General features: G+C 40.9%; 1 protein-coding gene across 4 annotated transcripts; it reads right to left on the reverse strand.

The window, feature by feature from the left end:
* Positions 1-2,265: 2,265 nt before the first annotated feature.
* On the reverse strand, positions 2,266-22,626 carry LOC144062656 (interphotoreceptor matrix proteoglycan 2-like). Of its 4 annotated transcripts, none has more exons than XM_077584283.1 (22): positions 22,428-22,626; positions 22,189-22,356; positions 21,645-21,811; positions 21,531-21,559; positions 20,146-20,178; positions 19,397-19,452; positions 14,856-14,974; positions 13,809-14,759; positions 13,583-13,735; positions 13,377-13,435; positions 13,267-13,287; positions 12,924-13,180; positions 12,731-12,792; positions 12,433-12,658; positions 10,552-12,026; positions 10,260-10,479; positions 7,938-8,148; positions 6,896-7,084; positions 6,431-6,626; positions 4,605-4,684; positions 4,339-4,391; positions 2,266-4,216 (listed from the first exon to the last, which is right to left on the reverse strand). In XM_077584283.1, the coding sequence occupies exons 1-21, from the start codon at positions 22,504-22,506 to the stop codon at positions 4,358-4,360; spliced, it is 4,785 nt and encodes a 1,594-aa protein (XP_077440409.1). In that variant the 5' UTR covers positions 22,507-22,626; the 3' UTR covers positions 2,266-4,216; positions 4,339-4,357. The 4 variants fall into 4 exon arrangements, with proteins under 4 accessions (XP_077440409.1, XP_077440402.1, XP_077440385.1 ...); XM_077584276.1 differs by having other exon boundaries at positions 13,809-14,771; XM_077584259.1 differs by having other exon boundaries at positions 13,809-14,974; positions 22,428-22,625.
* Positions 22,627-23,249: the final 623 nt, after the last annotated feature.

Consider the following 23,249-nt stretch of genomic DNA (forward strand, 5'->3'; position numbering starts at 1 on the left):
CCATCTGAGAGACTGTTGAAGTGCTTTGGTTTGTGCTGCTGTTTGGATTAGCGACTGAGTTTTAACTCTTTATTTTCCGCATGTGAATGACAGAATGAAGTAATGTCTATTTGAGGGAGGCATTTATTTGTTTGTTGTTGTTAAGTGCAGGTAAACTCTCCTACATTGCACCTGCTACGTTACAGACCACCCGCACAAGAAGAACAAAATAGAAATACTCTAATGCTCACTTGGCATGTTTTCATAGCATTTACGGTGCTGATTTTTTAGGACTGAAGAGCAGCTAATATATTGAGAGGGATGAATCCCATCCCTCACTGTGTTAACAATAAACAAATCCCATTGTTTTCCAAATTAATAAACTAAACTTTCATCTCACAATAATAATTAATAATCATGCCTGGGATAAATGTTCAAATAAAACAGGTGAGGCCGCATAATACTAAACTTCTTGTTCCCTTCTTCTTTTAACTCTGTCCTTAAACAATAATGTGGCGCCCCCAGTGGCCAAAAGTGCATTTACACCCAAAATCAACAATATTGACTTTAATTGAACAAAAAAATATCTGTAAAATAGCACACTGTGAACCCTGAACCTGCAATGGAAGATGATTTTGTTTGTATGGGCACATATAGAAATCTAATCTCTCACTGGAGTTGCAAATAAATGTTACAAAAAAGAAAAAAAAGTTCAATGGAGTGAAACTGAACCACACGTGGGCAATGATTCTTTCGCTTACCGCACTTTTGAGAATCACCGGTCGTTCCATAGGGTGTCGGCGGGCAGCCAGCAGCCTCCGCAGGCTCTTAAGTAGAGCTATTGAGGTAATTACCTGGGCAATTGTTCTCTTATTCTTTCCAAACTCCTTGAACGCTTTGCCAGAACTTCAGTAGAGGCCTCGGGATCCTGCCGCCAGAGACCCAAAGAGGGAAGCCAGAACACAGAAAGTTCTTCAGGAGCTGCTGGGAAAGCAGTTTAGTGGTCAATCAAACGCATGTGGAAAATTCTAACAAAATAACTAAGAGACGAATAACTTCCTTTATTAGACGAACAAACGTTGGTTGTTGTTTTACCGATTAGGCTTCAACATCCCACTTGACTTCCTTGTCAAGTTTTCCAGATGAAGGAAACATGCGTGCGACAAGTGGCCCCGGCGCATCTTGACATCAACACATTTCATGACATTATTCAGAAAACACACACTTTCCTACCATGATTTGGAAAAGGCTTTGCAGAAGTTGCCTGTGTGACCACCGCCACATTAGTTCCCCAACCCGCACTTTGGATGTTCTCAGGTCTGGAAAGCAGAGCGGCAAAGACCTCGGACAATTTTCCACAGCAGCTTAAACATGAGAAGTTGAGGCATTTTCCACCGCACTTCCGTTTTATTTTACCCTTCAACCTTGTGTTCTTATTCTGACGAGTATTAGTAATCATTTTGTCACAACTTTCAAGAGCAAAACCTCCCTTAAGTTGAGGTGGCAACAGATGTGACCTTTCACCTCTACCATTAAAGCTACATGTTCTTCATGTGCTCCCGAATAAATGCCTGCAGAAAGCTTTTGCTGTCTTCAATTAAACGAAGGCCTAAGGGGAAAAGAGGAAACACACTTAAGAGTTTGGTTTTCTTTTGTTATGTAACAGTATCAGGCAACCTCGCTGTGTCTGGGTCCAGGTGGGTGGGAAACAACCGAGTTTACCTTTGATGAGCAGTTGCGTTGTACGGTCGTTTTCTAGAACGGCTTCAAACTTCCTATTGGGCTTTCTGGTGGATGGATAGATAAGCCAACTATTTAGATACAATAGCTAGCTAGATAGCTACCTATAGCTAGATACTTGTAGATATAGCTAGCTAGCTAGCTAGCTAGATGGATAGATGGATGGATGGATGGATGGATGGATGGATGGATGGATGGATGGATGGATGGATGGATGGATAGATAGAAAATTGGGTTGAGATCAGGCTAATGAGGAAATTGGATGATGTCAGAATGCATATGTTGTTGAATTACAAAACAAACAAAAAAAAACACATCAGCAGATGAAATAATATAAAATATTGCAGAGATGGCCTGTCAATCATTGTCCAAATATACAAATACTGTAAATGAATAAATCAAAAAATATCTTCAAAATATAAATACAAAATCAAAACAAACAATTAAATTGTTCATTATATCAGATCTTCATTGGATGCCAGGAATGTCCACCAGACACATTTCTTCTTCGTGTGCATGCAAAAATATGTGAGTCATGAGGCGACGCAGTAAAAAATATTCTCATTTTATTTTAGAAAAGAGTGCTGCTCACACAAACACGGCAGACAGTCATTTTGGTCTACGATTGGACCAATACAAAACACGATACAAAACACAAGACGATCATCGGTAAAGCAGCTTGTTTGCTTGTTGTCAAAACACAGACATCGAGACAAACAAACTCACAAGGAAAGTCAATACAGGGAAACAAAATGTGCCGTGCATGTTGTTTCAAGTATGCCTTGTTGGAGTTGCAGGTAGCACAAATTTGACCGTAACGTTGTTTTTTGTGAACTCAATATCCCTAATAGCATTTAGTAAGCCTTTGAAAAATGATTAATGATGTGACAAGGTTTGATGTGGTCATTTCATAGATGAACTTCAGACTAACAGAATTAAGAAACTTTCAACGTGCTATGAGATTCTAACGACGTAGACAAAAACACACATTTAGCACAATTTGCCAATCATGAGAAGTTGCTTGCGCTTCTTTGCTAAATTACCATGAAAATATAGAAATATATAAAATACACATGTTCGCAATGTTGCATGTTATTAGTAAGAGCAACACCAGGTTATCGTAAAAAAAAAGAAAAAAAAAAGCAAACGTATCGGCAGGCTACTCTTCAGCTACGACTGCTGTAAACATGCAGGGTGCATGGTTGCACTTTGCAGGCGGCTGACCTGACCGAGACAATAAGTTGACTGATCCAGACTGTAAATCTAAAGTTGTTTGTTTCTAGGGCCCTGAGCTGCATCACGTCCACAAGCTAACAGAGCGACCAAGGCACTGAGGAGGCGTCACGCCGGCCCAAAGAACAAACCCAGGAAAATGGATGGATTCTGGAAAGAGGACATCATCGCTACATTTCTAGCGAAGCGCAAGCAGCGTCAGAGAAATCATTGACATTGGAAGCAACATGGAGATGACATGACAGCAACAGAACATATTAGGGGCCTAATTTACCAAATGTTTGTACTGATCTACTAACCAGGCGCGTGGATTGCACCTGCCAAACATGCAAAATTGCCCCGCAGTTTTTTTTTGCACATTTTGGAAAGAGTAGATGCAAATAGATTTATTTATCAAACACTTTGAGATTTCTCAAACATGAGACGAATTGTGATGTCTGATTTTAGGTCTTTCAATACCGCGCCCGAAAGGCAAGTGCAAGTGGCACCGCTGTGCGTAACCACAAGGAGGCGCAGGCAAAATGAGAGGCGACGGGGAGAACGGATCTTTTCCGCTCGTGTAAACATTTTGGAAATGTCAGAAACCAAAAATTATCGGGACATATCATCTATTCCACAATACAGTTTTGAAGATTCTGGATGATTTAAGGGCCGACTTAGAGCACAAGACTCCATTCAGTTCTGCATTTCCTTGTATCTGGGTCATTCCATTGTTCGTCTTCCACTAACGCTTCCCGTTCAATCACTTCAAATGTAATTTTGAGCTTGCTGTGCACTCCAAAATTTTCTACGGTGAAAACCTTCACAGTTACATAAAGTGCAAAATCCTATTCTAAATATGTTGGTGGTGGAGACCACAATCTGTTTGAGTAAATAAACACACAAATTAGCGCCCACTATTTGTGATTTTAGTGAATCAGGTCCGAAGCGAGAAGCAAAAGGAGAAAATAGAATAAGTTAAAAAAAAATAAAAATAAAAACAGCAGATAAGACAACCAAAAGATCAGACACAACCGTGAAAAGGGTCAATGGTCAAAAGGTGCCTTGCAAAAAAAAAAAAAAACTCCTCATCACCTCCCTGTCCAATCAGGAGCTACGACCGCCCAAGTCACCACACAGGCAAAGGCAGCTGTCTGTGTAGAAAGATGCTAGTTCACCTAAATTGAACGTCGGTCGACTTCATTGAGACATTTGAACATTCTAGAATGCAAAAATAAAATGAGTCCGGTTCATTGCGACTGATACAAAGAGGATTGGGGCCACCCTAAAAAGAAATAAATAGCATTACGCAAGACACTGATTGATTTAGAAAAATACAGTTGTGTAATAAAATGATGGGAAAAAAATTGTGTAAAATTAAAACGTTAAACAACATCACTTTAATACCTCTTCAGCTTGCAACTCATTATGTGGTGGAGCTTCCCCGTCGTTCCAGGTATCTGCCCCGTGGAAAAAAGAAACAAAACAACAAAAACAATGATATTTAGCTAGTCTATATTTGACAAAATAGCAAAATGTCAACAGTAAGAAAGCAGAGAATGGCATGAAAGTTTTACATTTACATTCAAAACCAAATTGAAGCAAAGTTCATTTGGAATTAGTATTTCATGCTTGAGTGACATTTGCAGCGTTTATAGTGTGGCATCACTCACACTTGTGTCTGCCGCACAAAGTCGGCAAAATGTTGATCCCTGGCGCACAGCTCGATGATCCTTAGACGCTCTTGGATCTCCTGCCGGAAGTCAATAGTCAGTCCACTAAATGTACGAATACAATTGGTGGATTTTTACTGTAAGGTTCAAGTGAAACTATTTAGATTTTTGCTCTCAAATGGCACAATTGGAGTATACGTCATGGCAGTTAAAGAGGTAAAAAAAACAAAAAAAAAAACAATATATGCAAATAAGAACTGCCAATATTAAAATTGTAGTTAAACCATAAAAAAATATATTAAAATATAATTTCAAACGTACAATTTGCCCTTTAAAATAAAAGGCTTAGAGGTGTTTGATTTAGGCACAAAGGGTACTGTTTAGGTCAGGGATGGGCAACATTGTTGTAATAACACTGTTCACCACTAGATGGCAGACATCACTTAGAAACTCGTCCACCTGTTCTTTTACATTAGTGCATAGGTGTCAAACTCCGGTCCTCGAGGGCCGCAGTCCTGCAGGTTTTGGAGGTTTCCCTCTTCCAACACAAGCTGATTCCAATCAGCAGGATTGTTATAAGGCTTATGCAGAGTTTGCTGATGAGTTGATCAAATATCAGCTGTGTTGGAGAAGGGAAACATCCAAAACCTGCAGGACTCCGGTCCTCGAGGACCGGAGTTTGACAACTATTAGAGGAGAAGAAAGTAAGACGCTGTCAGCCATGATTGATTGTATGACGTTTTACAGTCACTCATTTTCAACATAAAAAAGAAAGAGGGATTCAGTGGAAGTAACCGAGATGTTACGGGTTCGCACACAAGTCGGAATCATGCGTTCATGTTAACAAGCCAGCACATTCAACGAAGTACGGGTAACATACATACGCTAAAACGATAATGATGAACTCAGTCACTCCCAGCCATTTTCACTGAAGCAACCCCCTTCGCTCCCAGCTGTTTTACTGGATTTTGACGGATTTTGAAAGGCCAATGTAAAAAACATGGAACCTACCAAAAGAAAGATTAGAATCTCTTCTTTCATCAGGAAAAAAGTATATTTCTATATGTTTCCGTTTTGCAGCAAAGTATTAGAATATAGCTAAATGTCATCATTATTAACAATTTTGTTTAAAACTGTGATTGAATTAGCTTTTTTCAACATGGCCCTGGTTGATCTCTTATACTCTGCTACCGTTTTTGTAATTACTACAATTTCTTCACCTGTTCTCTGCAGTTCAGAGGCTGCATCAAAGCCTTCTGTATGCTCTAGCATAAAAAAAACTTAAAATATTTAAAATAGAACATATTTATACGTTTTTGGGAGCAAATGAGTTAATGACCGTATGATGCAAAAATGTTCCCTGATCACAAAATTTTTTTGGTTTCCTTCACAAGAACCGTTGATAGTTGGTCTAAAATGCATAATGTGTATTAAGTTGCCCATCCCTAGTCTATATTACTACTACTGGCACTACTGTTTATCCTTCAAACTGCATTCCGTACAATAGTGGGCTCTGTCAAAGTGAATTATTTAGGCCTAACTTGTTTGTACCCTACATGCAAATTAAAACATGGTCCCTTTGCCAGTTTGGACCATTTACGGACCTATCCATAAGCAGTTCTTATTTGTACTTGGGAGTTCAAGTGTAAACCCTGTAAGGCACTTTGACTTACAGTGTAGATGCACATGCAGTGAAAACTGAAGTGCAACTTCCACTAACAAAATTAAGTAACTTAACTAACAACTTCCTTACGAACAAAATAGATGTGGCACACGAACTGTAAATCATCACAACAGATAAATATCAAACCACAAATGAGTCGCACTTCTTTGGTGAGCGCCATGTTCTGGTAGATGTGTCGGACCTCCTCGCTACTGAGCTCATTCGACGTGGCGGTGGGGCTACTGTACTGGGGAAGGTCGTCGTCATAGCGACGGTAATACTGGGTGGTGACTGGGTCGCTCTCAAACATGGGGTTAAATTTTGTGGCACGTTCCAGAGTGGGCACGCTGTCAGCTCGTCTGCAATACAGAATACACACAAAAAAGTTGAGATTTTCACTAACTGCTTTAAGTGTGAACCAGTTATACCCAACCTTTATTTATAAGGTACATATTTTACATTAGGTCTAAATTGGCAGATTTTTTTTTTGCAATTTTCTTTAAAAAAACATTCTACAATTTTGAATTTCATTTCATCTCAGTGCTCACATAAGGAATTAATTTTTGGACACATTTTTTGCTTCAATTCAACACATAAAAACAAACCACAGTGTGACCGCTGTACTAACCTCAAGGGATCCTCCATGTCCTCGCTGTCATACTGCTCGCGCAGGGTCCTTGCCAGGAAGAAGATGATTCCTGCCGCCACCACAAGGAAACCTACAACTGAAGCAATGGCAATGCCGACCACCAGTGGCTCAGAGACGTACTCTTCACAGTGCTCGCCACGGTACCACCAGTTCTCTCCTACTCGACACCTGTAGTTGTTCAAAAGAAAATGTTTGCAGCAGCTTAAGAAGTGCAGGCTACACATGATTAAACAAGCAAACAAACAAACAAATAAATTAATTAATAAATAAATAAATACCACTACTACTACTACTACTACTACTAATAATAATAATAATAAGAAGAAGCACATTAATAATAATAATAATAATAACATCCATCCATCCATTTCCTTAATCGCTTACTCCTCACAAGGATCGCGGGGGTACACCCTGAACTATAATAATAATAATAATAATAACAATAATAATTGCAAAGTTTGCCATTTTTAGATTTAAGATTTGTTTTATGTTGCTTGTAAGAGGACTTCGCAAAAAAACAAAACAAAAAAAATTCAAAAATTTTCAATCCTAATATCCAGTCTTTAGATTTGGTCATGATGCTCAATTTTGTTGGAATTAATTGAACAGTTTGTTTATCATTGTGTGTTCTTTTGGTCTTGATAATGTAAATGTACATGGGCCAGATTTAGAAGAGATCAAGCCATACAGTATATGGCCAACATGCCCTTCCTTTAAAAGAAAAGAAACATTCACATACAACAAACAGTTGAGACTAAAAATGGTGTTTTAATAAATACTTTGCCTTAAAATAAAAGTTTATTGCTCCTGATAAAGAATAGTAATATGACATTAACTTATTTTCAATCAGCATCTACAGTAAATTCAGATGAAAATAATTTACTCTGTGTTGTAACAGATTATGCTTCCTCCGGTTTTACTGCTAAATATGTTCATAGGCAACGTGTTCCAAAAGAAGCACCATCTGAACGTACGTAAATGTACAATCCTCTAATTGGCTTTTGTATAAAAGTAGTCTGACCTGCAGATGGCGCCCTTGCCAGCAATGATGTCACATTTGCCATCATTGAGACAGAAGTCTTCCTGCACATCACAGATGCTCTGACAAGGCAGGCCGTCCACGCTCAGATATCCGGCGTCGCAAACACACTCGGCCTCGCCGGACCAGCGATTGACCATACATTGTGAGAAGGCGTTGCATGCCTGGAACTTACAGGGATCCGCGTTGTCACCTAGACAGGACGACAAAATCATTCTCATTGTTATTAACGACTTCTATGTATCATGTTGAGCTCCTGTCACTCCTTAAAAAAAGTATTTACATACAGTATATTTGAACATACTGTATATATCTTCCTCATTAAATTCCTTGTATTGTGTTAAAACAGTTATTTCCAGTAAAATCATCGTTTAAACTTGACAACATAGGTGCTAAAAAGTACTTACACTCATACTTGAGTAAAAGTACAGATATGTGTATAAAAAAAAAAAGACTGGTAAAAGTAGAAGTGGCCAACTGATTTGACTCATTTACTTAACTACATTAAGGTAAAATATAGACTTTGAAGTGTACTGAAGACCAAAAGTGAAAAAAAATGTTTTATTTTTTTTTATTGTGAAATATATACAATACATGTTTTGATAAATTGCAAAATTAAACTTCTCTGCACACTAAAAAAAGGGGGGGGGAGAATCACTGCAAATGCTAATTTAGCTAATGACAACAACTGAAAAAATACACATCACTAAGTAGGAAAATGTTTGAACGCTAAAAGCTGGTGTTTTTAGGCTATCGCAAGACAACACATTTTGATGTAGATTAATTCTTGGAGTTGAAAACGTCAAATCGATCCATCCATTAGCTGAACCGGAATCTCTTGCGATTGTCATTAATAATCCCTGGTTCACGTTCATCCTTAAAGGGTAACTCAACAGGAAGTGACACTCTTGCTCCACCCCTCACTAAGATTTGAAATTGCCGCTCAAAGGGGGTGTTGCCTGGCGGACCGTTGGGTTGCGAATGGAAAGAGGGTTGGGTGTGGTCTGGCTGTGATTGACAACAGCAACTGGCTAAGAAGGCATTTAAGGAGGCGTGTACGAGAATGAGCCGGTGGGTGGCGGGGGCAACTACGTCATGCGGAACAAGCGACTTAGTATGTATTGTCTCGTGTAATGAGAGGACAAATTCAGTTTATCCCAGTGTGTTACCTGAAAAGGGCGCCGAACACACGAGTTTTGCCCCAAATTCAAAAGACATGCACTAAAATGTCAAAATAATAACCAGGGCATGTAGACAACATTAGTAGACACCAGTTTATACAGTATATCAGCAAAAAAAGCTGATTTTAGTGTTGAGTTACCCTTTAAATCTGCAGTTTTCCCCACATTCTAACCCTCAAATGACATTTTTACACGGACCAACCAATTTTTTTTAACAGAGTAATGACCATAAAATACAGAAAACGTTTTTCAAAAGTAGGGAGGTATAAGACTAAAAAGTCATCAGCTAGCTTAGAAGCTAAAATGAAGGCGGTCAAAGGACAGGCACTACAGAGTAAACTGTGCAGACAGGTCACAACGATGGCGGTTAACCAGTGTGACTCGGTTCCGCTCACGTTCCACCCAGACAGATTAACTCGGCCGTATGCGTCCTGACTGCAGCGATTGCGTGTCAAGAGTCTTTGCACGCAGTGACACAAGGTAGACTCGAGTCCTCCTCCAGATTAACGTGAAATACTTTTCCAAGTGGAAGTAACAGTATATGGTAATACACAAAAAGTATATCAAGCTTATGGTACACTGAAGAAGTATTTTAAAAAGTATAATGTTCTAAATTGAGTCAAATTTGGATTCATTCCTTAACACCACTTAATTTCTTAAAGAATCATTTTAAACGGTTGGATCTCAGGAGTGCTTGCCCAGTCACCATGTGTTAAATTGAGCAAATGATTTTTAATCTGCCAGTTTCTGAAAATGACTCTGCGAGCAAGCCATTCCGCACTCCGCCCCATTGTTATGTAACAATAACAGTGGGGCAAATTTGAGTCATTTTCAACCCTACACAGAGTTTCTCTGACCATGACTTGCCCAAAGACCCAGAGCCATTTTCAAGCGCCGGCCAGAGACTGACTACCAGACTAGACCTAGAAGCAATATCACGTCCAAGCCAAAAGGTAAGCAGAGCTGCAGGTGCAGCGTTAGCATAGATTGGCATCCTCTTAGAGCACATTGTAGCCTACTTTATAAAAACATACAGTAATGACCCATTTAAATGAAATGTAATGAATTTTAATTTCAGCAGCATTATTCCTTACATCCTTAGATAAGATTTTTTTTGTCTTACCTGATTCAACATCCAGTGAGTATTTATCAATGGCCAGGTTCATGGTCTGGTAGGCAGTGTTGGCAAAGTCCTCAAGGATAAGGAAAACAACATTGGCAACACCTCTGGAAACCGGCTTGCCAAACCTCATGCGGCTATTGACCACAATGCTGCCATTTCTGAAGTTGAGGATCTCTAAATTCTGGAAGTTGTTTAGGTTGGACTGCAAGTATGGAACCAGCTGGAGAAAAAAAAACACAAAGTCATGTTATTCTCGTGGCAGGTTTTCACTTCGTATTGGATCAGTTCTCACCAGTTGTAGAAACCGTTGCTCCAGTGCTTTGTATTCAGGGGAGCTCTTGTTGAAAAGGTCCATTGAGAACGCCATGTTGGTCACCCGGAGTCTGAAGAACACCGTCAGGGCTTGGATTGGCCTGGTCGGCAATGCAATAGCATCCAGCTCGGAGCCCTGCGCCCCACTGGAGTAGCCGCTGCTGTCGCCTTCTGTTACCATACCGCCATATTGGAACATGTCAAGGCTGACATCGATGTCTGTCACGCCAGAGAGGTTGTGCTTGATAGTCTGGATTTCGGTTGCTTCTGTACTCGTAGCATTTTCCGGAAGCATCATAGTTGCTGTTTCAAGAACTTCCGATTCTGTTCCCAAATCATCAGATTTCCCCCCGCTGACTTCTGAAGACACTGTGCTGAATTGAACCTGATCTTCGTGATTGGAGTGCTCAGTATTAAGTGAATCGTCATCTTCGGGTGCTGAATCCGACACTCGAGTGAAGGGTGAATCCTTTTCAGGAGAGAGGGCAATGGGGTTGGGCTCTGAACTAACAGAAGATAAAGTGGTAACAGGAACACTTGTCGCCGTGACAACTAAGATTTCATCTACAACCATGTCTTCTTCCAGAGTAACAACCACAGGCGTTGTTGGTTGAGAGAACGGGATAAGTTGCTCCTCTAATACTTCAAGCTCGTCATGGTGGGTTTCTGGAGGTGGCAAATTGGGTTCTTCAGGTAAGATTTCCTCATGAGGCGATTGAGGAGGTACGGCCTCAGAGTGTGGTTCTTCATAAGCAGCGTCAGTATTATGCTGCACGACAAAAGCGTTTGTCACTGCCACTTCTGGTTCCAAACCTGGGTGCTCTTGGGGCCCGGTCTGCACCTGATGTGCGCCAGTAAATGCCACCAAATTGTGTTGATCATGCGTCACCTGAGACTCTTCATAGAGACCGGACGCTTCCACTGTTTGCACCGACAACTCGACTGTCAGAGTGCCTTTGGGTGAAAATACGGGTGGATCCATGGTAGAGAAGCGTGGGTTTGTACTCATATGTGGTGTAAATAAAACCTGATCCAAGAACGGGTTATCCATGTATCCATCTGGCATAGAGTCGTCTAATGTAGGAAGTATGCGGAAAGGTGTCGAAGGGGTAGACTCAAAACCCAGGACGCCATCCTGCTTGCTGGTTAGTGACTGACCAAGCGCTTCAACTACTTCCTGGATTCCATCATCCTCATCTGTCTCTTCCAGATCCGGTGGTGGCAGGACCTCCAAATGGCTTTCGCCATAAAAGCTCGCTTCCAGTTCCCAAGACTGAAGAGCGCCTTCCTGTCCGTCTCCTGAGAAACCAGAGCCAGATCCAAAATCCATTGTGACCTCATGACCTTTCTGAGGAGGTGGAGCATTGGAAGTTTCATGATCCTCTTGGAGAAGCTTGTTTTCAACACTAGGAGCATTGCTCACTAGAAAACCCTCCTTTTCAATATTTTCATCAGCTGTCAATCACAAAAAAATCATGGAGGGAACATTAAAACAGCAGATCTAGTTTTGATATTAGTATATCGTATGTGTTGGAAATGATTAACTCATTCACTCCCAGCCATTTTCACTTCTCCCCCGGCTGTTTTACTGGATTTTGACTCATTTTGCAAGTCCTGTTGAAAACACAGGCAAAAAAGAGCTTGTTGCAACATGGCCCTGGCTGAGCTCTTATACTCTGCTGCCACCTGCTGGCCGTTTTTTTGTAATAACTACCACTGCTTTAAGTCAGAAGCTGCATCATGCTGTTTGCTCTTGCATACAAAAAAACAACCATTTACACGTTTTTGGGTTTGAATGAGTTAAATTCAGACAAGCATAAACTAGCTAGTAAACGTGTTTGGATCCTTTACTTTCACTCACAGTCTTGCGTGCTTGGCAGCAGACTTGGTATCCTCTCGGGGGTCGGTGGAAATGTTGTAGTCTCATCAATCGTGAAGACGTCGTTTTCGCTCACTGCTTCACTCTTGATGTCTTTCCATGAGTCGAATGAGTCAAAAAGGAAGTCATCCTTCTTCAGAAAAACGTCACGGTTCTCCATGCCTTGACCCGGTGCATCGGGTGGTCTCTCTGCAGCAAGGACGTTATCCTGCCCAGGCGATTATCAGCTATTAATCAGCGGTAAGGAAGATGGATTTTTGTGTATTCGGCGGCAACTCACCATGTTGTCATAGATGTCCGCTGGCCGATTCGTCGGGCTCCCTGGAGGTAACAAATTCTCAGCTGTAGGAAACAGATGACAAATTTCGATACCTTATGAGTCTGATGTTGATCAACATCTGTTGCAACCTATCTCATTCTGAAGAATGAAAATGCCGGGATAAAATGGTGGCAATGGTCATGCATCTAGTCACCGTTCTGTAGCAGCAGCGGGTCGAAGTGGGTCCCCAGGCTGCTGTTGGTCAGGAAGTTGTCTTTGCGGAGAGCTTCTGTAATGTAGTTGCGGAAGTCTGTGATGGTGTAAACGACGGTTGGCTCCTCAGCAGCAGCGGCAGGGTAGTTCTTCTCCACCAGGTTGTTTTGCAGTCTGATGAAATCCATTGTGGCATTGGAGATGCCGTCACTATCCACCGCTAAAGTGATAGCATAGTGGACGTGAACCACCAGACCCCTAAACCCAAAAAGGAAACAGAAACATATTGATTTGCCTTCCTTGGTTCTTGCACGTGTTTTAACTCTTAAAGGATGCAGACTTACCGTTCCAGGTCCTTTTGAGGTCTGACAGCAGAAAGAAACACAGAAAAATTGGAATCAAAAGTTCTCAACACCAATCTGGTGACAATGATTTCAGTATAACAAATCTGCACCTGAATTCGATGACAAAGACATCCTTGAAGCCTGGCACTTTCGCAAAGGCGTCTCGAATCTGGACATGAAACCCAGTAAGCAAAGATTCTTTTCATTACTTGTTTCTAAAGAACTTTTGAAGAAAATCAGAAGAACCGTTGGACATGGGCACTGACACTTTCAAGACCCTTCAAGAATTGTACTCAAACTCAACTTGGTCACTTACCCTGCGAGTGAAGTGTCGAGCTAGTTGCTGGTAGTGGACACTACTCGGGTCTCTCAGAGCACCGTTGTAGGATTCTTCTCTCAGTGTAATGCTCAGCTCCACCATCTGGTCTTTAAGTGGCCTCAGGAAGTTGTCGTCAATTTCGTTGTGAAGCTGAAAATAAAAGATTGTGGAAACGGTTTAGTGGAGTTGAAAAGATTTAGGATCTTGGATGTGGATGACTCACCGAGTTCTCCTGTTCCTCAAAGGGGACATTTAACAAGTCATCGGGATTCGGGGGGCTCACTGTGGAATCTGGAAAGTTGCCATTGTTGTATTCCACGACATACGTTGTACTGGCTGGCACGTAGCTGCTCGGCGTGGCCTCAACGATGGCATCGCTCTCCATGGTTGCTTTAACAACTGTTTCATGGAACGGTGCATCGGTAAAGAGGAGCTGGATTGTGTCTGGGGGAACCTCTGCAGGACGTGCCTGGATACTTTCAACATCCTCAGAGAAGATCACTGGGCTAAGATCTTCACCCGGAAGCTCTTCCTCAACTTCAGGAAATACTTCAATTTCACCTGCATGGTCATTTTCAAGTGCAGAACTCTGCGTGGTCATTTCTGATGTACGTCCCACCGCAGAGTATTCCTCAAGTTCCTCCATAACTTCCGGAACTTCTGATTCAGTCCCTGGCAGTAATTTCTCTGAACTCTCCAGAGAAAAAACTGGACTTGCATCATCATCAGACTCTGGATGTGACTTGCCAATGTTCGTTTGAATTTCCGTAATCGGAGCTTCAAGTTCAGAACTTTTTGATGTGGATTCTACTGTTGAGTGTGTGATGTCATCGCTTCCCTCCAGTGTGTCAGGTACTTCAGGTCCAGTTTCAGCTCCCATAGATTTGACTCCTGAAGGGTCCGTTTCCTCCCCGACTGTGACAATCTCTGTCTCTGCATGGATAATGGCAGCCTCATCTGGACTTTCAGCTGGTTCTTCTGTGGCTTCAACAGGTCCTTCCTCTTGTGCCTCATCAACTAATTCAACAGACTCTTTTGTAGCCAGCATTGGCGCTTCACTACTTTTCTCGTTTTCCAATTTTGTTTCTTCCATCACCACGTCTGGTTGAAACGTATCTGGAAAACCTTCCTCGGTTAAAGCGATGACCCCTGCACGACTATCCTCTTGTGGGACCTGGGCAGTCGGCTTAGAGATTAGCGTTACAATAGCATCAGGAGGAACCTTCGTGGTCTTGTCAGGGTGACCTGCGACGTTAGAGTTGCAGCCTACCGACTTGTCTGGCGCAGCAGCAACAACAGTGTCATAGGTCAACTCCACAGGAGTCTTTGTTAAATCTCCTTCAAGGACTTCCTCATGTGTAGAGGTTGGGGCATCTTGGCCACGGGTTTCTTCAAAAGCAATATAACAGAGGGGGAAACAAACAAACATGAAATACAAAAAAAGAGTAATCATATTGTCATATTGTTGTTTGCATCTGACCACAATGTTCTGAGCATCTGAACTTCAGACTGCCCCTAGACCATTTTTTTACCAAACCCAGACTTCACAGGTCATAAAGGCCCTGAGGTTGTGATGACCCTGGTCCTCGTCCAGCACTAAGCTCGAAAACACTTCAGCTGCTGGTCCGCCATTGACCAGGCTGTGGCCTGTAAATAGGCTTAATGAGCTATTCTGGGCACAGGGTGCATGTGTTCTGGCACCCACTGCTTGCCCCTGCTTGTGGGGTGTAAGCTGACTGACGACAGCTACGCACAACTGATTTCAAACCTGCGTGCACATTTTACGCAACAGTGTCCCGACGTGACTTTCATTTTGTGATCAAAGGATCACCACCAGTGACCTCAGATGACCTTGGAAAACATTTCCCCCTCTGCTTCAGATGTTTTAGCCCATTATTAGGCCAATATAGATTTTTTCTTTTCTGCCAAGCGCCACCAAAAAAAAAAAGCCAAATAATTGTATGACTTTCTACGATACATCTCTTTAAGAACTTTCACGCAGGAATTACAATGCATCAAAGTACTGAGAAAGCAACTACAGTACTGAAAGTTACTAATTTTGGTCTTTAATTGGTTTAAATTGGTTTAAATCCTAGTTGTAAAATAGCTTACAGTTTGTTAATATCGGTAAAGAAGGATTGGTCTGTTACTGTCAGTACTCTGAAATCACTCCGCCAGCCCCTTTTCTTCTGGATGCACCTTCTGACATCACCACGACGTTGCTCTCCAATCGAACATTTTTCAACTTTAAGTGCGTCCCGGTGAACGTCTCCACCTTACGCAGAACACTGAGATGCGACATTACTACATCCTCGCACCCACAGCACATAGATGCACAACAAACGGGTTTGTCGACAGCACACTTCACATTGCTAAGTGCAGTGCGAAAAGGCCTTTATGCAGCTAACACAACTTTAGCACTGAAACATAAACGACCTCTTAGTTATACAAATTTTAGTGTGGCATAAAGAAACAATTATTTGAATGACTTACTGTATAATTTCTTGCTACGGAATTTAGACAAAACTGAAATTTTCAGTATGTATTATATATCTTCACTCTTGACACTCAGGAGTTTAGAGGCAAGGCATACCTAACTGTAGATCATTTTTTCCACTAATGTTTTATTTCTTGTCTCTAGCCGATGCTGAAAAACCAGTCCATGCTTGTGACCTCTAGCCTGGATTACTGTAACTCTCTCTTAGCAGGCTGCGCCATCAAGTCGCTAAAGACTCTCCAGCTGGTCCTAAATGTTGTGGCACGAGTTTCCGCAGTCCTTCACTACAACTGGCTTCCTGTAAAATGTTGAATTTAACTTGAAATTCCCCTCGCCATAAACCACTAAATGGTCAGGTACCGTTTGAGAGCTTGTAGTGCCTCATAAACCTACAAGAACAACAGTTCACAAACTTTCTGGGTCCAGTGACCTCTTACAGGGGTCATTTTCCCAGTGACATGACCCAAACTCCATTCCACACTGTTCTGACACACGAGTGGCTGATTCTCGGCCACTATTATTTTGGAAATTCACAATTTGAATCGCAGTTGCACAATGTGGCGACGTGGAAAATTAAAGCCAATCAGAATGCACGGAAGCTTTCACGCTACAGCTGAAATATGTATTTCCGGGTTACAAATACAGTGGGACACAAATTGTGTTTTACAACAATACTTAACCATAGCTATAATTTCATATGTACCTGTGAATGAAATAGCAAAGCTTGTGGTACAAATATACATTACGTAAAAATTCAAATGAATGGAGCAAGCCCCGCCTTTCAATAGATAGATTTCCATTATTTCCTCCTCCCTTGGTGAACATCTCTCCCTTCACCACAACCTATTTACAAAAAAGGAACTTAATCTACAGTAATTGACTTGATTAAATATTTATCCATCGTGGCAAGCAAGAAATGCTGCACACATGCAGGTTTGTCAGATTTACCGTATGTACACGTCACAATCATATCAGAGCTTTTAATAAGCCCAAAGCTAAGGTAGGGATAATTAATTGGTTTAGTGTGTCTGTTTTATTCACGCGCCGCATGTGTTACATTAAATGATACAACAATAATTTATTGCAAGTTATTTTGCAGGCTCCAAGCTATGGCTTGTGGACCCCGAAGTGCCTACTTTGAGAACTACTGCACTAGAGCACGACGCTCCCAAAGCTCACATTTACACAGATTCCAAAAATCTGTGAAAGACAGAGGAGGAGGCAGGACCTTCAATTATCAGGCTTCCATCTTTTTTTTCTAGGAGGCAGACACACTCTCAACATTTTGGAAGCAGTCTAAACTATTCCTCTCCCTTCACTGGGCTGACTCAGGTTTGTCCTGGGTCAACCTTAGATAAGCCGCCATAGGCCGAGACTGCCGGCAGGTTTACAGAGCCGTCTCTCTATCTGCAGCTGTTCACATTCATAGTGTGTGCCTATTTGTATGACGTTAACTTATCAAGTTATCATTCGCCCTCTTCTTTATAGTAAGTTACTTATAACAACATCACAGTTAGAGCTATTATTGTTTGCACTATTCTCTCATTCCTGTCACATCACAATGCGATATTATCATGACATGAACCTCACAATACAATAATTAGCACAATATTGTGGGGAGGTTGGCGATATTCCAAAAAAGCCAGCAATACTGCAGAAAACTCACAATATTGCACAAATATGCTGTGTTTGGCTAAAGCGGAATAAAAGTACCGATAATCTTTTTTTTTTTCTTTTTTTTTTATCGTAACATGACAACGATGACATCGTGGCAGTTTTAATATCACGATGTTGAATAAAGGTTGAGAGACACATCCCTACAACACCTTTCAGACCCACATTAATGCTACATAGTTCCATTTGAGAAACCTACATACCCTTTGAGCCTCCTTCAACCCCATCCGCTTCCATCCTCATCAATAGCACTACTACTAGAATCCTCTCATATTTGATCTCCCTCTTAACTCCCGCCAACAATTATAGCTCTTGAAGAACTCTGCATTCATTAAGTCACCCTGGTCTTTCAGCAACTCTAACATCACCGCTTACTATCTGATCTTCACACTATTGTACTTTTTTTTTTTTATCAACCATAACATTCATACTAGTAATAATGATTGCATTGGATTTATATAGCGCTTTTCTATCTAATCAGATACTCAAAGACGCTCCACAGTGGTTGCATTATTCGTGCGCTCACAGCATTCACACTGTGGTGGCGGTAAGCTACTTAAGTAGCCACAGCTGCCCTGGGGCAGGCTGACGGAAGCGCGGCTGCCAGTGTGAGCCTACGGCCCCTCCGACCACCACCAAACATTCGCACCTTCCATACACCAGTGTGAGTAGCACTGGAGGCAATGTGTGTAAAGTGACTTGCCCAAGGACACAACGACACATGACTTGGGGAGAGCGGGGATCGAACAGCCGACTTTCTGGTTACTGAACACCCTGAGCCATACATAGTTCAGAAAAACTTACTCCAATGATCCCAGGGTTGGCCAAGTCCGGTCCTCGAGAGCCCTTATCCTGCCTGTTTTCCATGTCTCCCTCCTTCAGCGCAGCTGAATTTAATGATCAGCTCATCAGCACGCTTTGCAGAAGCCTGATAACGATCCTGATCATGAATCAGGTGCGTTAGTGGAGAGAAACATGGAAAACAGGCTGGATAGTGGCTCTCGAGGACCAAACTTGGCCACCCTTGAATTAACCCATCAATCCATCCATTTCCTACTGCTTATCCTATTCAGGGTGACGGGTGAGCTGGAGCCTATCCCAGCTTACTTTGGCCAGGAGCTGGAGTACACTCTGGACAGGTTGCCTGTCAATCCAAGGACACATGAAGGCGGACAACCATTGACAATTTTGTATTTGGAACACCCTAACAATTAGTCACATCTGTTGATTGCTTATATCTTTGCAAAGTTTCATTCAATTTCGTTGTTTGTTCATTTTTGAATGACATTTCATGTTTTATATTTGAATGTTACTTTAATAAATTATGTCTTGCATGGTGCCCAGAAAGGCTGCTTTAAATAGATGTATTAGTTTTTAGTCCAATTATTATTATGATTGACGATATTAATAATAAATAATAATAAATAATTGTAGTCTCGTATTTTTCCCCTTTTTTCATTACCTACTACTATCACTACACTTACCACAACCAATAATACTAATACTAATATTACTATTACTACTACTACTACTAATAATAATAATATTAAGAAGAACAAAAAATTTACTCATAAGGGAGGTGCTGTTTTAAATATTATCTACGTGAAAGGTGATGGTTCAAGTGTCAGGTGACGTTTTACCTGGCTGGGCGCTGGTCAAAAATCCTCCAACCGGAATCACCGTTAAACTTCCAGAACTGCAGAACACAAACACAAAGCAATATAGGAGACAACATTTATTATTATTATTATTTTTTTTTAAAAATATTTATTTATTTATTTTTTACATCTAATCATTTTACTAGGGATGTGCATCTCTCCACAAAAGACAATGCGATATGGTTTTTGATCAATTTCATTAGACTCAGGGGGATTACGATTCGATTGGATATGGTATGGCTTTGAATGAACTTGTCCTTTCCTTCGAAGATGTATCTCTGTAATAAAAGATGATTTGCTACACATCTCACAATATTTCAAAGTGGAATGATTCAATTCTGTTAGATTTGATGCACTGGCATCTTTTAAATCAAAAAGGATTTTGCCGTTCAAATCGTTTTTTGTCACACCCTACTTTTTACACATTGTATGCCAAACTGCAGAGCAGAGTAGAAGCGTCACACAAACGTAAACACAAAGAAACCATATGAATCTGAAATTGATTTTAAAAAATACAAATAAAATACCGGCCACATTTTTGCAATATTCAAAGTAGTGTTCTCTGCTTCCCAGCTACTCCACTCTTAGCATCACAGCTTGTATTTGAGTTCTTTTGTTATCAGATTACCATGAAAAAAAAGTTAATAGTTAAATTTTTTATTTAATTAATTAATTAATTTATTTTAAGGTACAGCCTGCCATCTCTTACTGAGTGATACATGGAGGCCTACCTGCACAGTGGTGGGCCTGAGCTGATGGGAACACTGCAGCAGGTGAGGAAACACAACACACTTTTTGTCAACAAGACATCGACGTTTGTGATGTGTGAAGCTTGCATCCATCTTTTCATACTTATGATAAAGCTTTTTTTTTTTATCAACCATGGGTGATACTGGGATTTAACTTTTGGGTGCTTATCGCCCAAAAATAATATTAAGCATAGAGCACACTAGTTACAAAAGTTAATAATGTAAACTTGAGTTAAAATGATTTTTAAGGAAAAAAATGTCAGGGAACGTGCTGATTCCAAACATATTTGAATGATTTTACACTTCTCCAAACCTCATTTCAATTAAAGACCAACCACAAAGTCATTTTGAGAGATATTTTAATAATCAGATGGTCTGTTGCAGTATTGAATAAAACATTGAGTATAAATATTCATTCTAAATAAATAAAAAGCGGATTGCTGGACCTTTAATGAACTGAGGCAAATACTTGTAAGGTAGTCATCCTGAGGTTGCTAACCAAGCTAGTAGTGTGATCGTTGAAATATATATTAGATCACTGGCAACTCTAATTTTCTGAGTGAAGCGCTTTGCCTTATGACCCAACAAACTCAAAAACATCTTCTACTCACAGACTTTTTTTTTTTAAGCAATACAGGTCGGGTACATCTCAATAAATTACAATACCATAGAAAAGTTTATTTGTTTCAATACAGTAGTTTTTAGAACTTTTTAGAAGGCCAATTGATGCCTAATGTTTATTAAGAATTTAAAAAAACATATATATATATATTATGTAATTTTAAATTCAAAGATAATTTAATTCTATCTTTCTCTGAAAGGTCACCACAATCCTTGGTTGAGACTGAAGCAGACAAATAATTTCCACTGTATGGACCTCAGGGACCATGGCCATGTAAGATAACCACAAACCTCCAACCAACAAAAATGGTACCTGAAATCTTCATTCTGCTTCCTACATGAGCACTAATGAGAGTCGCAGAGCAGCAGTACTTTGTAGTATCATCACTGCATGTTATATGCTAATATTACATATTTTCATTGGACAACAATGGAGATGTAAAATAATGGCGAAATAAAAGATTGACACTTTGGGCCCAATTTGAACATTTTCACCTAAGGGTGTACTCGCTTTTGTTGCCAGCCATTTAGACAATAATGGCTGTGTGTTGGATGGTAAATTTACACACAGATTTAGGCGTGTATTGCCTACATTGTATGCCTTTCCCCACTAAATACATAAAAAATTAAATAAATAAATAAATACGAAATGAGAATAATATACAGTACTGCATTATAATTACTGTCAACAATCCTCCAGAGCATGATCAAAATATGCTCATCGCTCAGCAATAATGTGTACTGACCTGCTCAAGGGCGCCGCCATGCCAACTCTCTGAAAAAGAGACATCCAAATAAGCCTGTTAAAGTTGTAGAGCTGAGACATTATTTGGGTCAAACGAACCATAATGGACACTCACGCTCCTAATGAGGCTGATGTGCTCCTCCGATTGGCTGAAGAACCTGCCAATCTCCTTGATGCTAATGGAGCCATCCATGCAGCGGCCCACCCAGTCCCGGTACTGGCCACGTTCGGGCAGCTGGTCCCAAAATATCTTGAAGGCCTCCCAGACGGTTTCCTGACATACTAGAACACAACAGAGGCTGTAGACCGGGGGTCATCAACATGGTAGCCCACAGGACTGTTCTAAAAGTAGCTCCTCGCCAGTGATGTCAAATTGTGATCAAAAGTGAACATTTGAAAATGTATTAAGATAAATTGCATTAACCAGTCCCCAAGAAATAGCCACAGTTTCAAATAGGTTGGTGCAGGTTCAGGAAATTAAAATTCTTACTTAAGCATTTGGCTTTGTGTGACATCTGACCTCCCAGCAATTACTTACCTTTAAGGATGCCAGATGTAGTTTTTAAGCTGTTAAGCGTGTTAAGACAAGTGTTTCATGCATTTTAAACACAAATGCCAGTATAAAATGCCAAAATGGACATTGGCACAATGTGACTAACCTCTAAGGTGAAAGTAGTTGAGGTGGTTGGAGACCGCTTGGTCTAATGTCTCCTGACTGCAAAGTTTCACTCCACTGGGAAACAGAAGGTTCCTTTTCCTGCGAGTCATGGATCCATGATGCCTTAACAAAAGCTGCATGTCCTCAGCAGAACCCTCCGTCTCGTCACCTGAGGGTGATAAGAAGACACAAGATGATGGCAACAGGTGAGTGAGAGGCATTCCCCTGCGAGAAACTGACCTGTGTCCATGTTGACGCAGCCAGACAGAAACAACAGCCCTAACGTCCATAGCCACAACCCGCGATGCTTTCCCGCCATGTCGAACCCAACGCCGCAGGCCGCGTCCTCAGCTCATGTGTAACGTCCCTCACACTTGTCCAGACGCCGTTTCGGGTCACTGTGTAGGGACGAAGCTCGCCGGGTGGCTTCGTTTCAGGTGAGCAGATGGAAGTTTTAATCCTATTTGTTAAGCTGTTGGGGTGGATGAGTGTTAGCAGGCAGACGTTATTTACTTGACCCGGCTTCTTCAATTTGTTTCTCATGTCAAATAACCCAGTAGTCAAATGCCTCCCGAGGGTGGCTTGTCTTTGTTTGAATAATTACACTTGTGCTCAAAATATTAACTACAAGCGGCTATTACAGGAAATACAGAAAGTCTACACACCCCAGATCAAATGACAGCTTTTATCATGTAAAAAAGGAACAAGATCAATCTTTTTTTTTTTGTTTCCACTGGTGTGGCCTACAATCTGCGCAGTTCAACTGACAAGAGAGGTAATAAAATTAAATGACTGACATAATGAGGTTGCAAAAGTGTGCACACCCTTTCATAACTGAAATGTAGCTGTGTTCAGAATTAACCAGTCACATTCAAACTCATGTTAAATGGGAGTAAGCACACACCTCCCACTATTTAGAGTGCCTCTAGTTAATGCCAATTACATTTCAGGTGTTCTAGTAGGCTTTTTCTGACATTTTTTTATTTTTTCAAAGCAGAAGTCTGGAGGACTGATATGTCTTTTTCATACTGTTCATCATTCTCTCTATCTTGACTAAGTCCC

This window comes from Vanacampus margaritifer, chromosome 1, assembly GCF_051991255.1.
Source record: "Vanacampus margaritifer isolate UIUO_Vmar chromosome 1, RoL_Vmar_1.0, whole genome shotgun sequence".
Taxonomy (NCBI): domain Eukaryota; kingdom Metazoa; phylum Chordata; class Actinopteri; order Syngnathiformes; family Syngnathidae; genus Vanacampus; species Vanacampus margaritifer.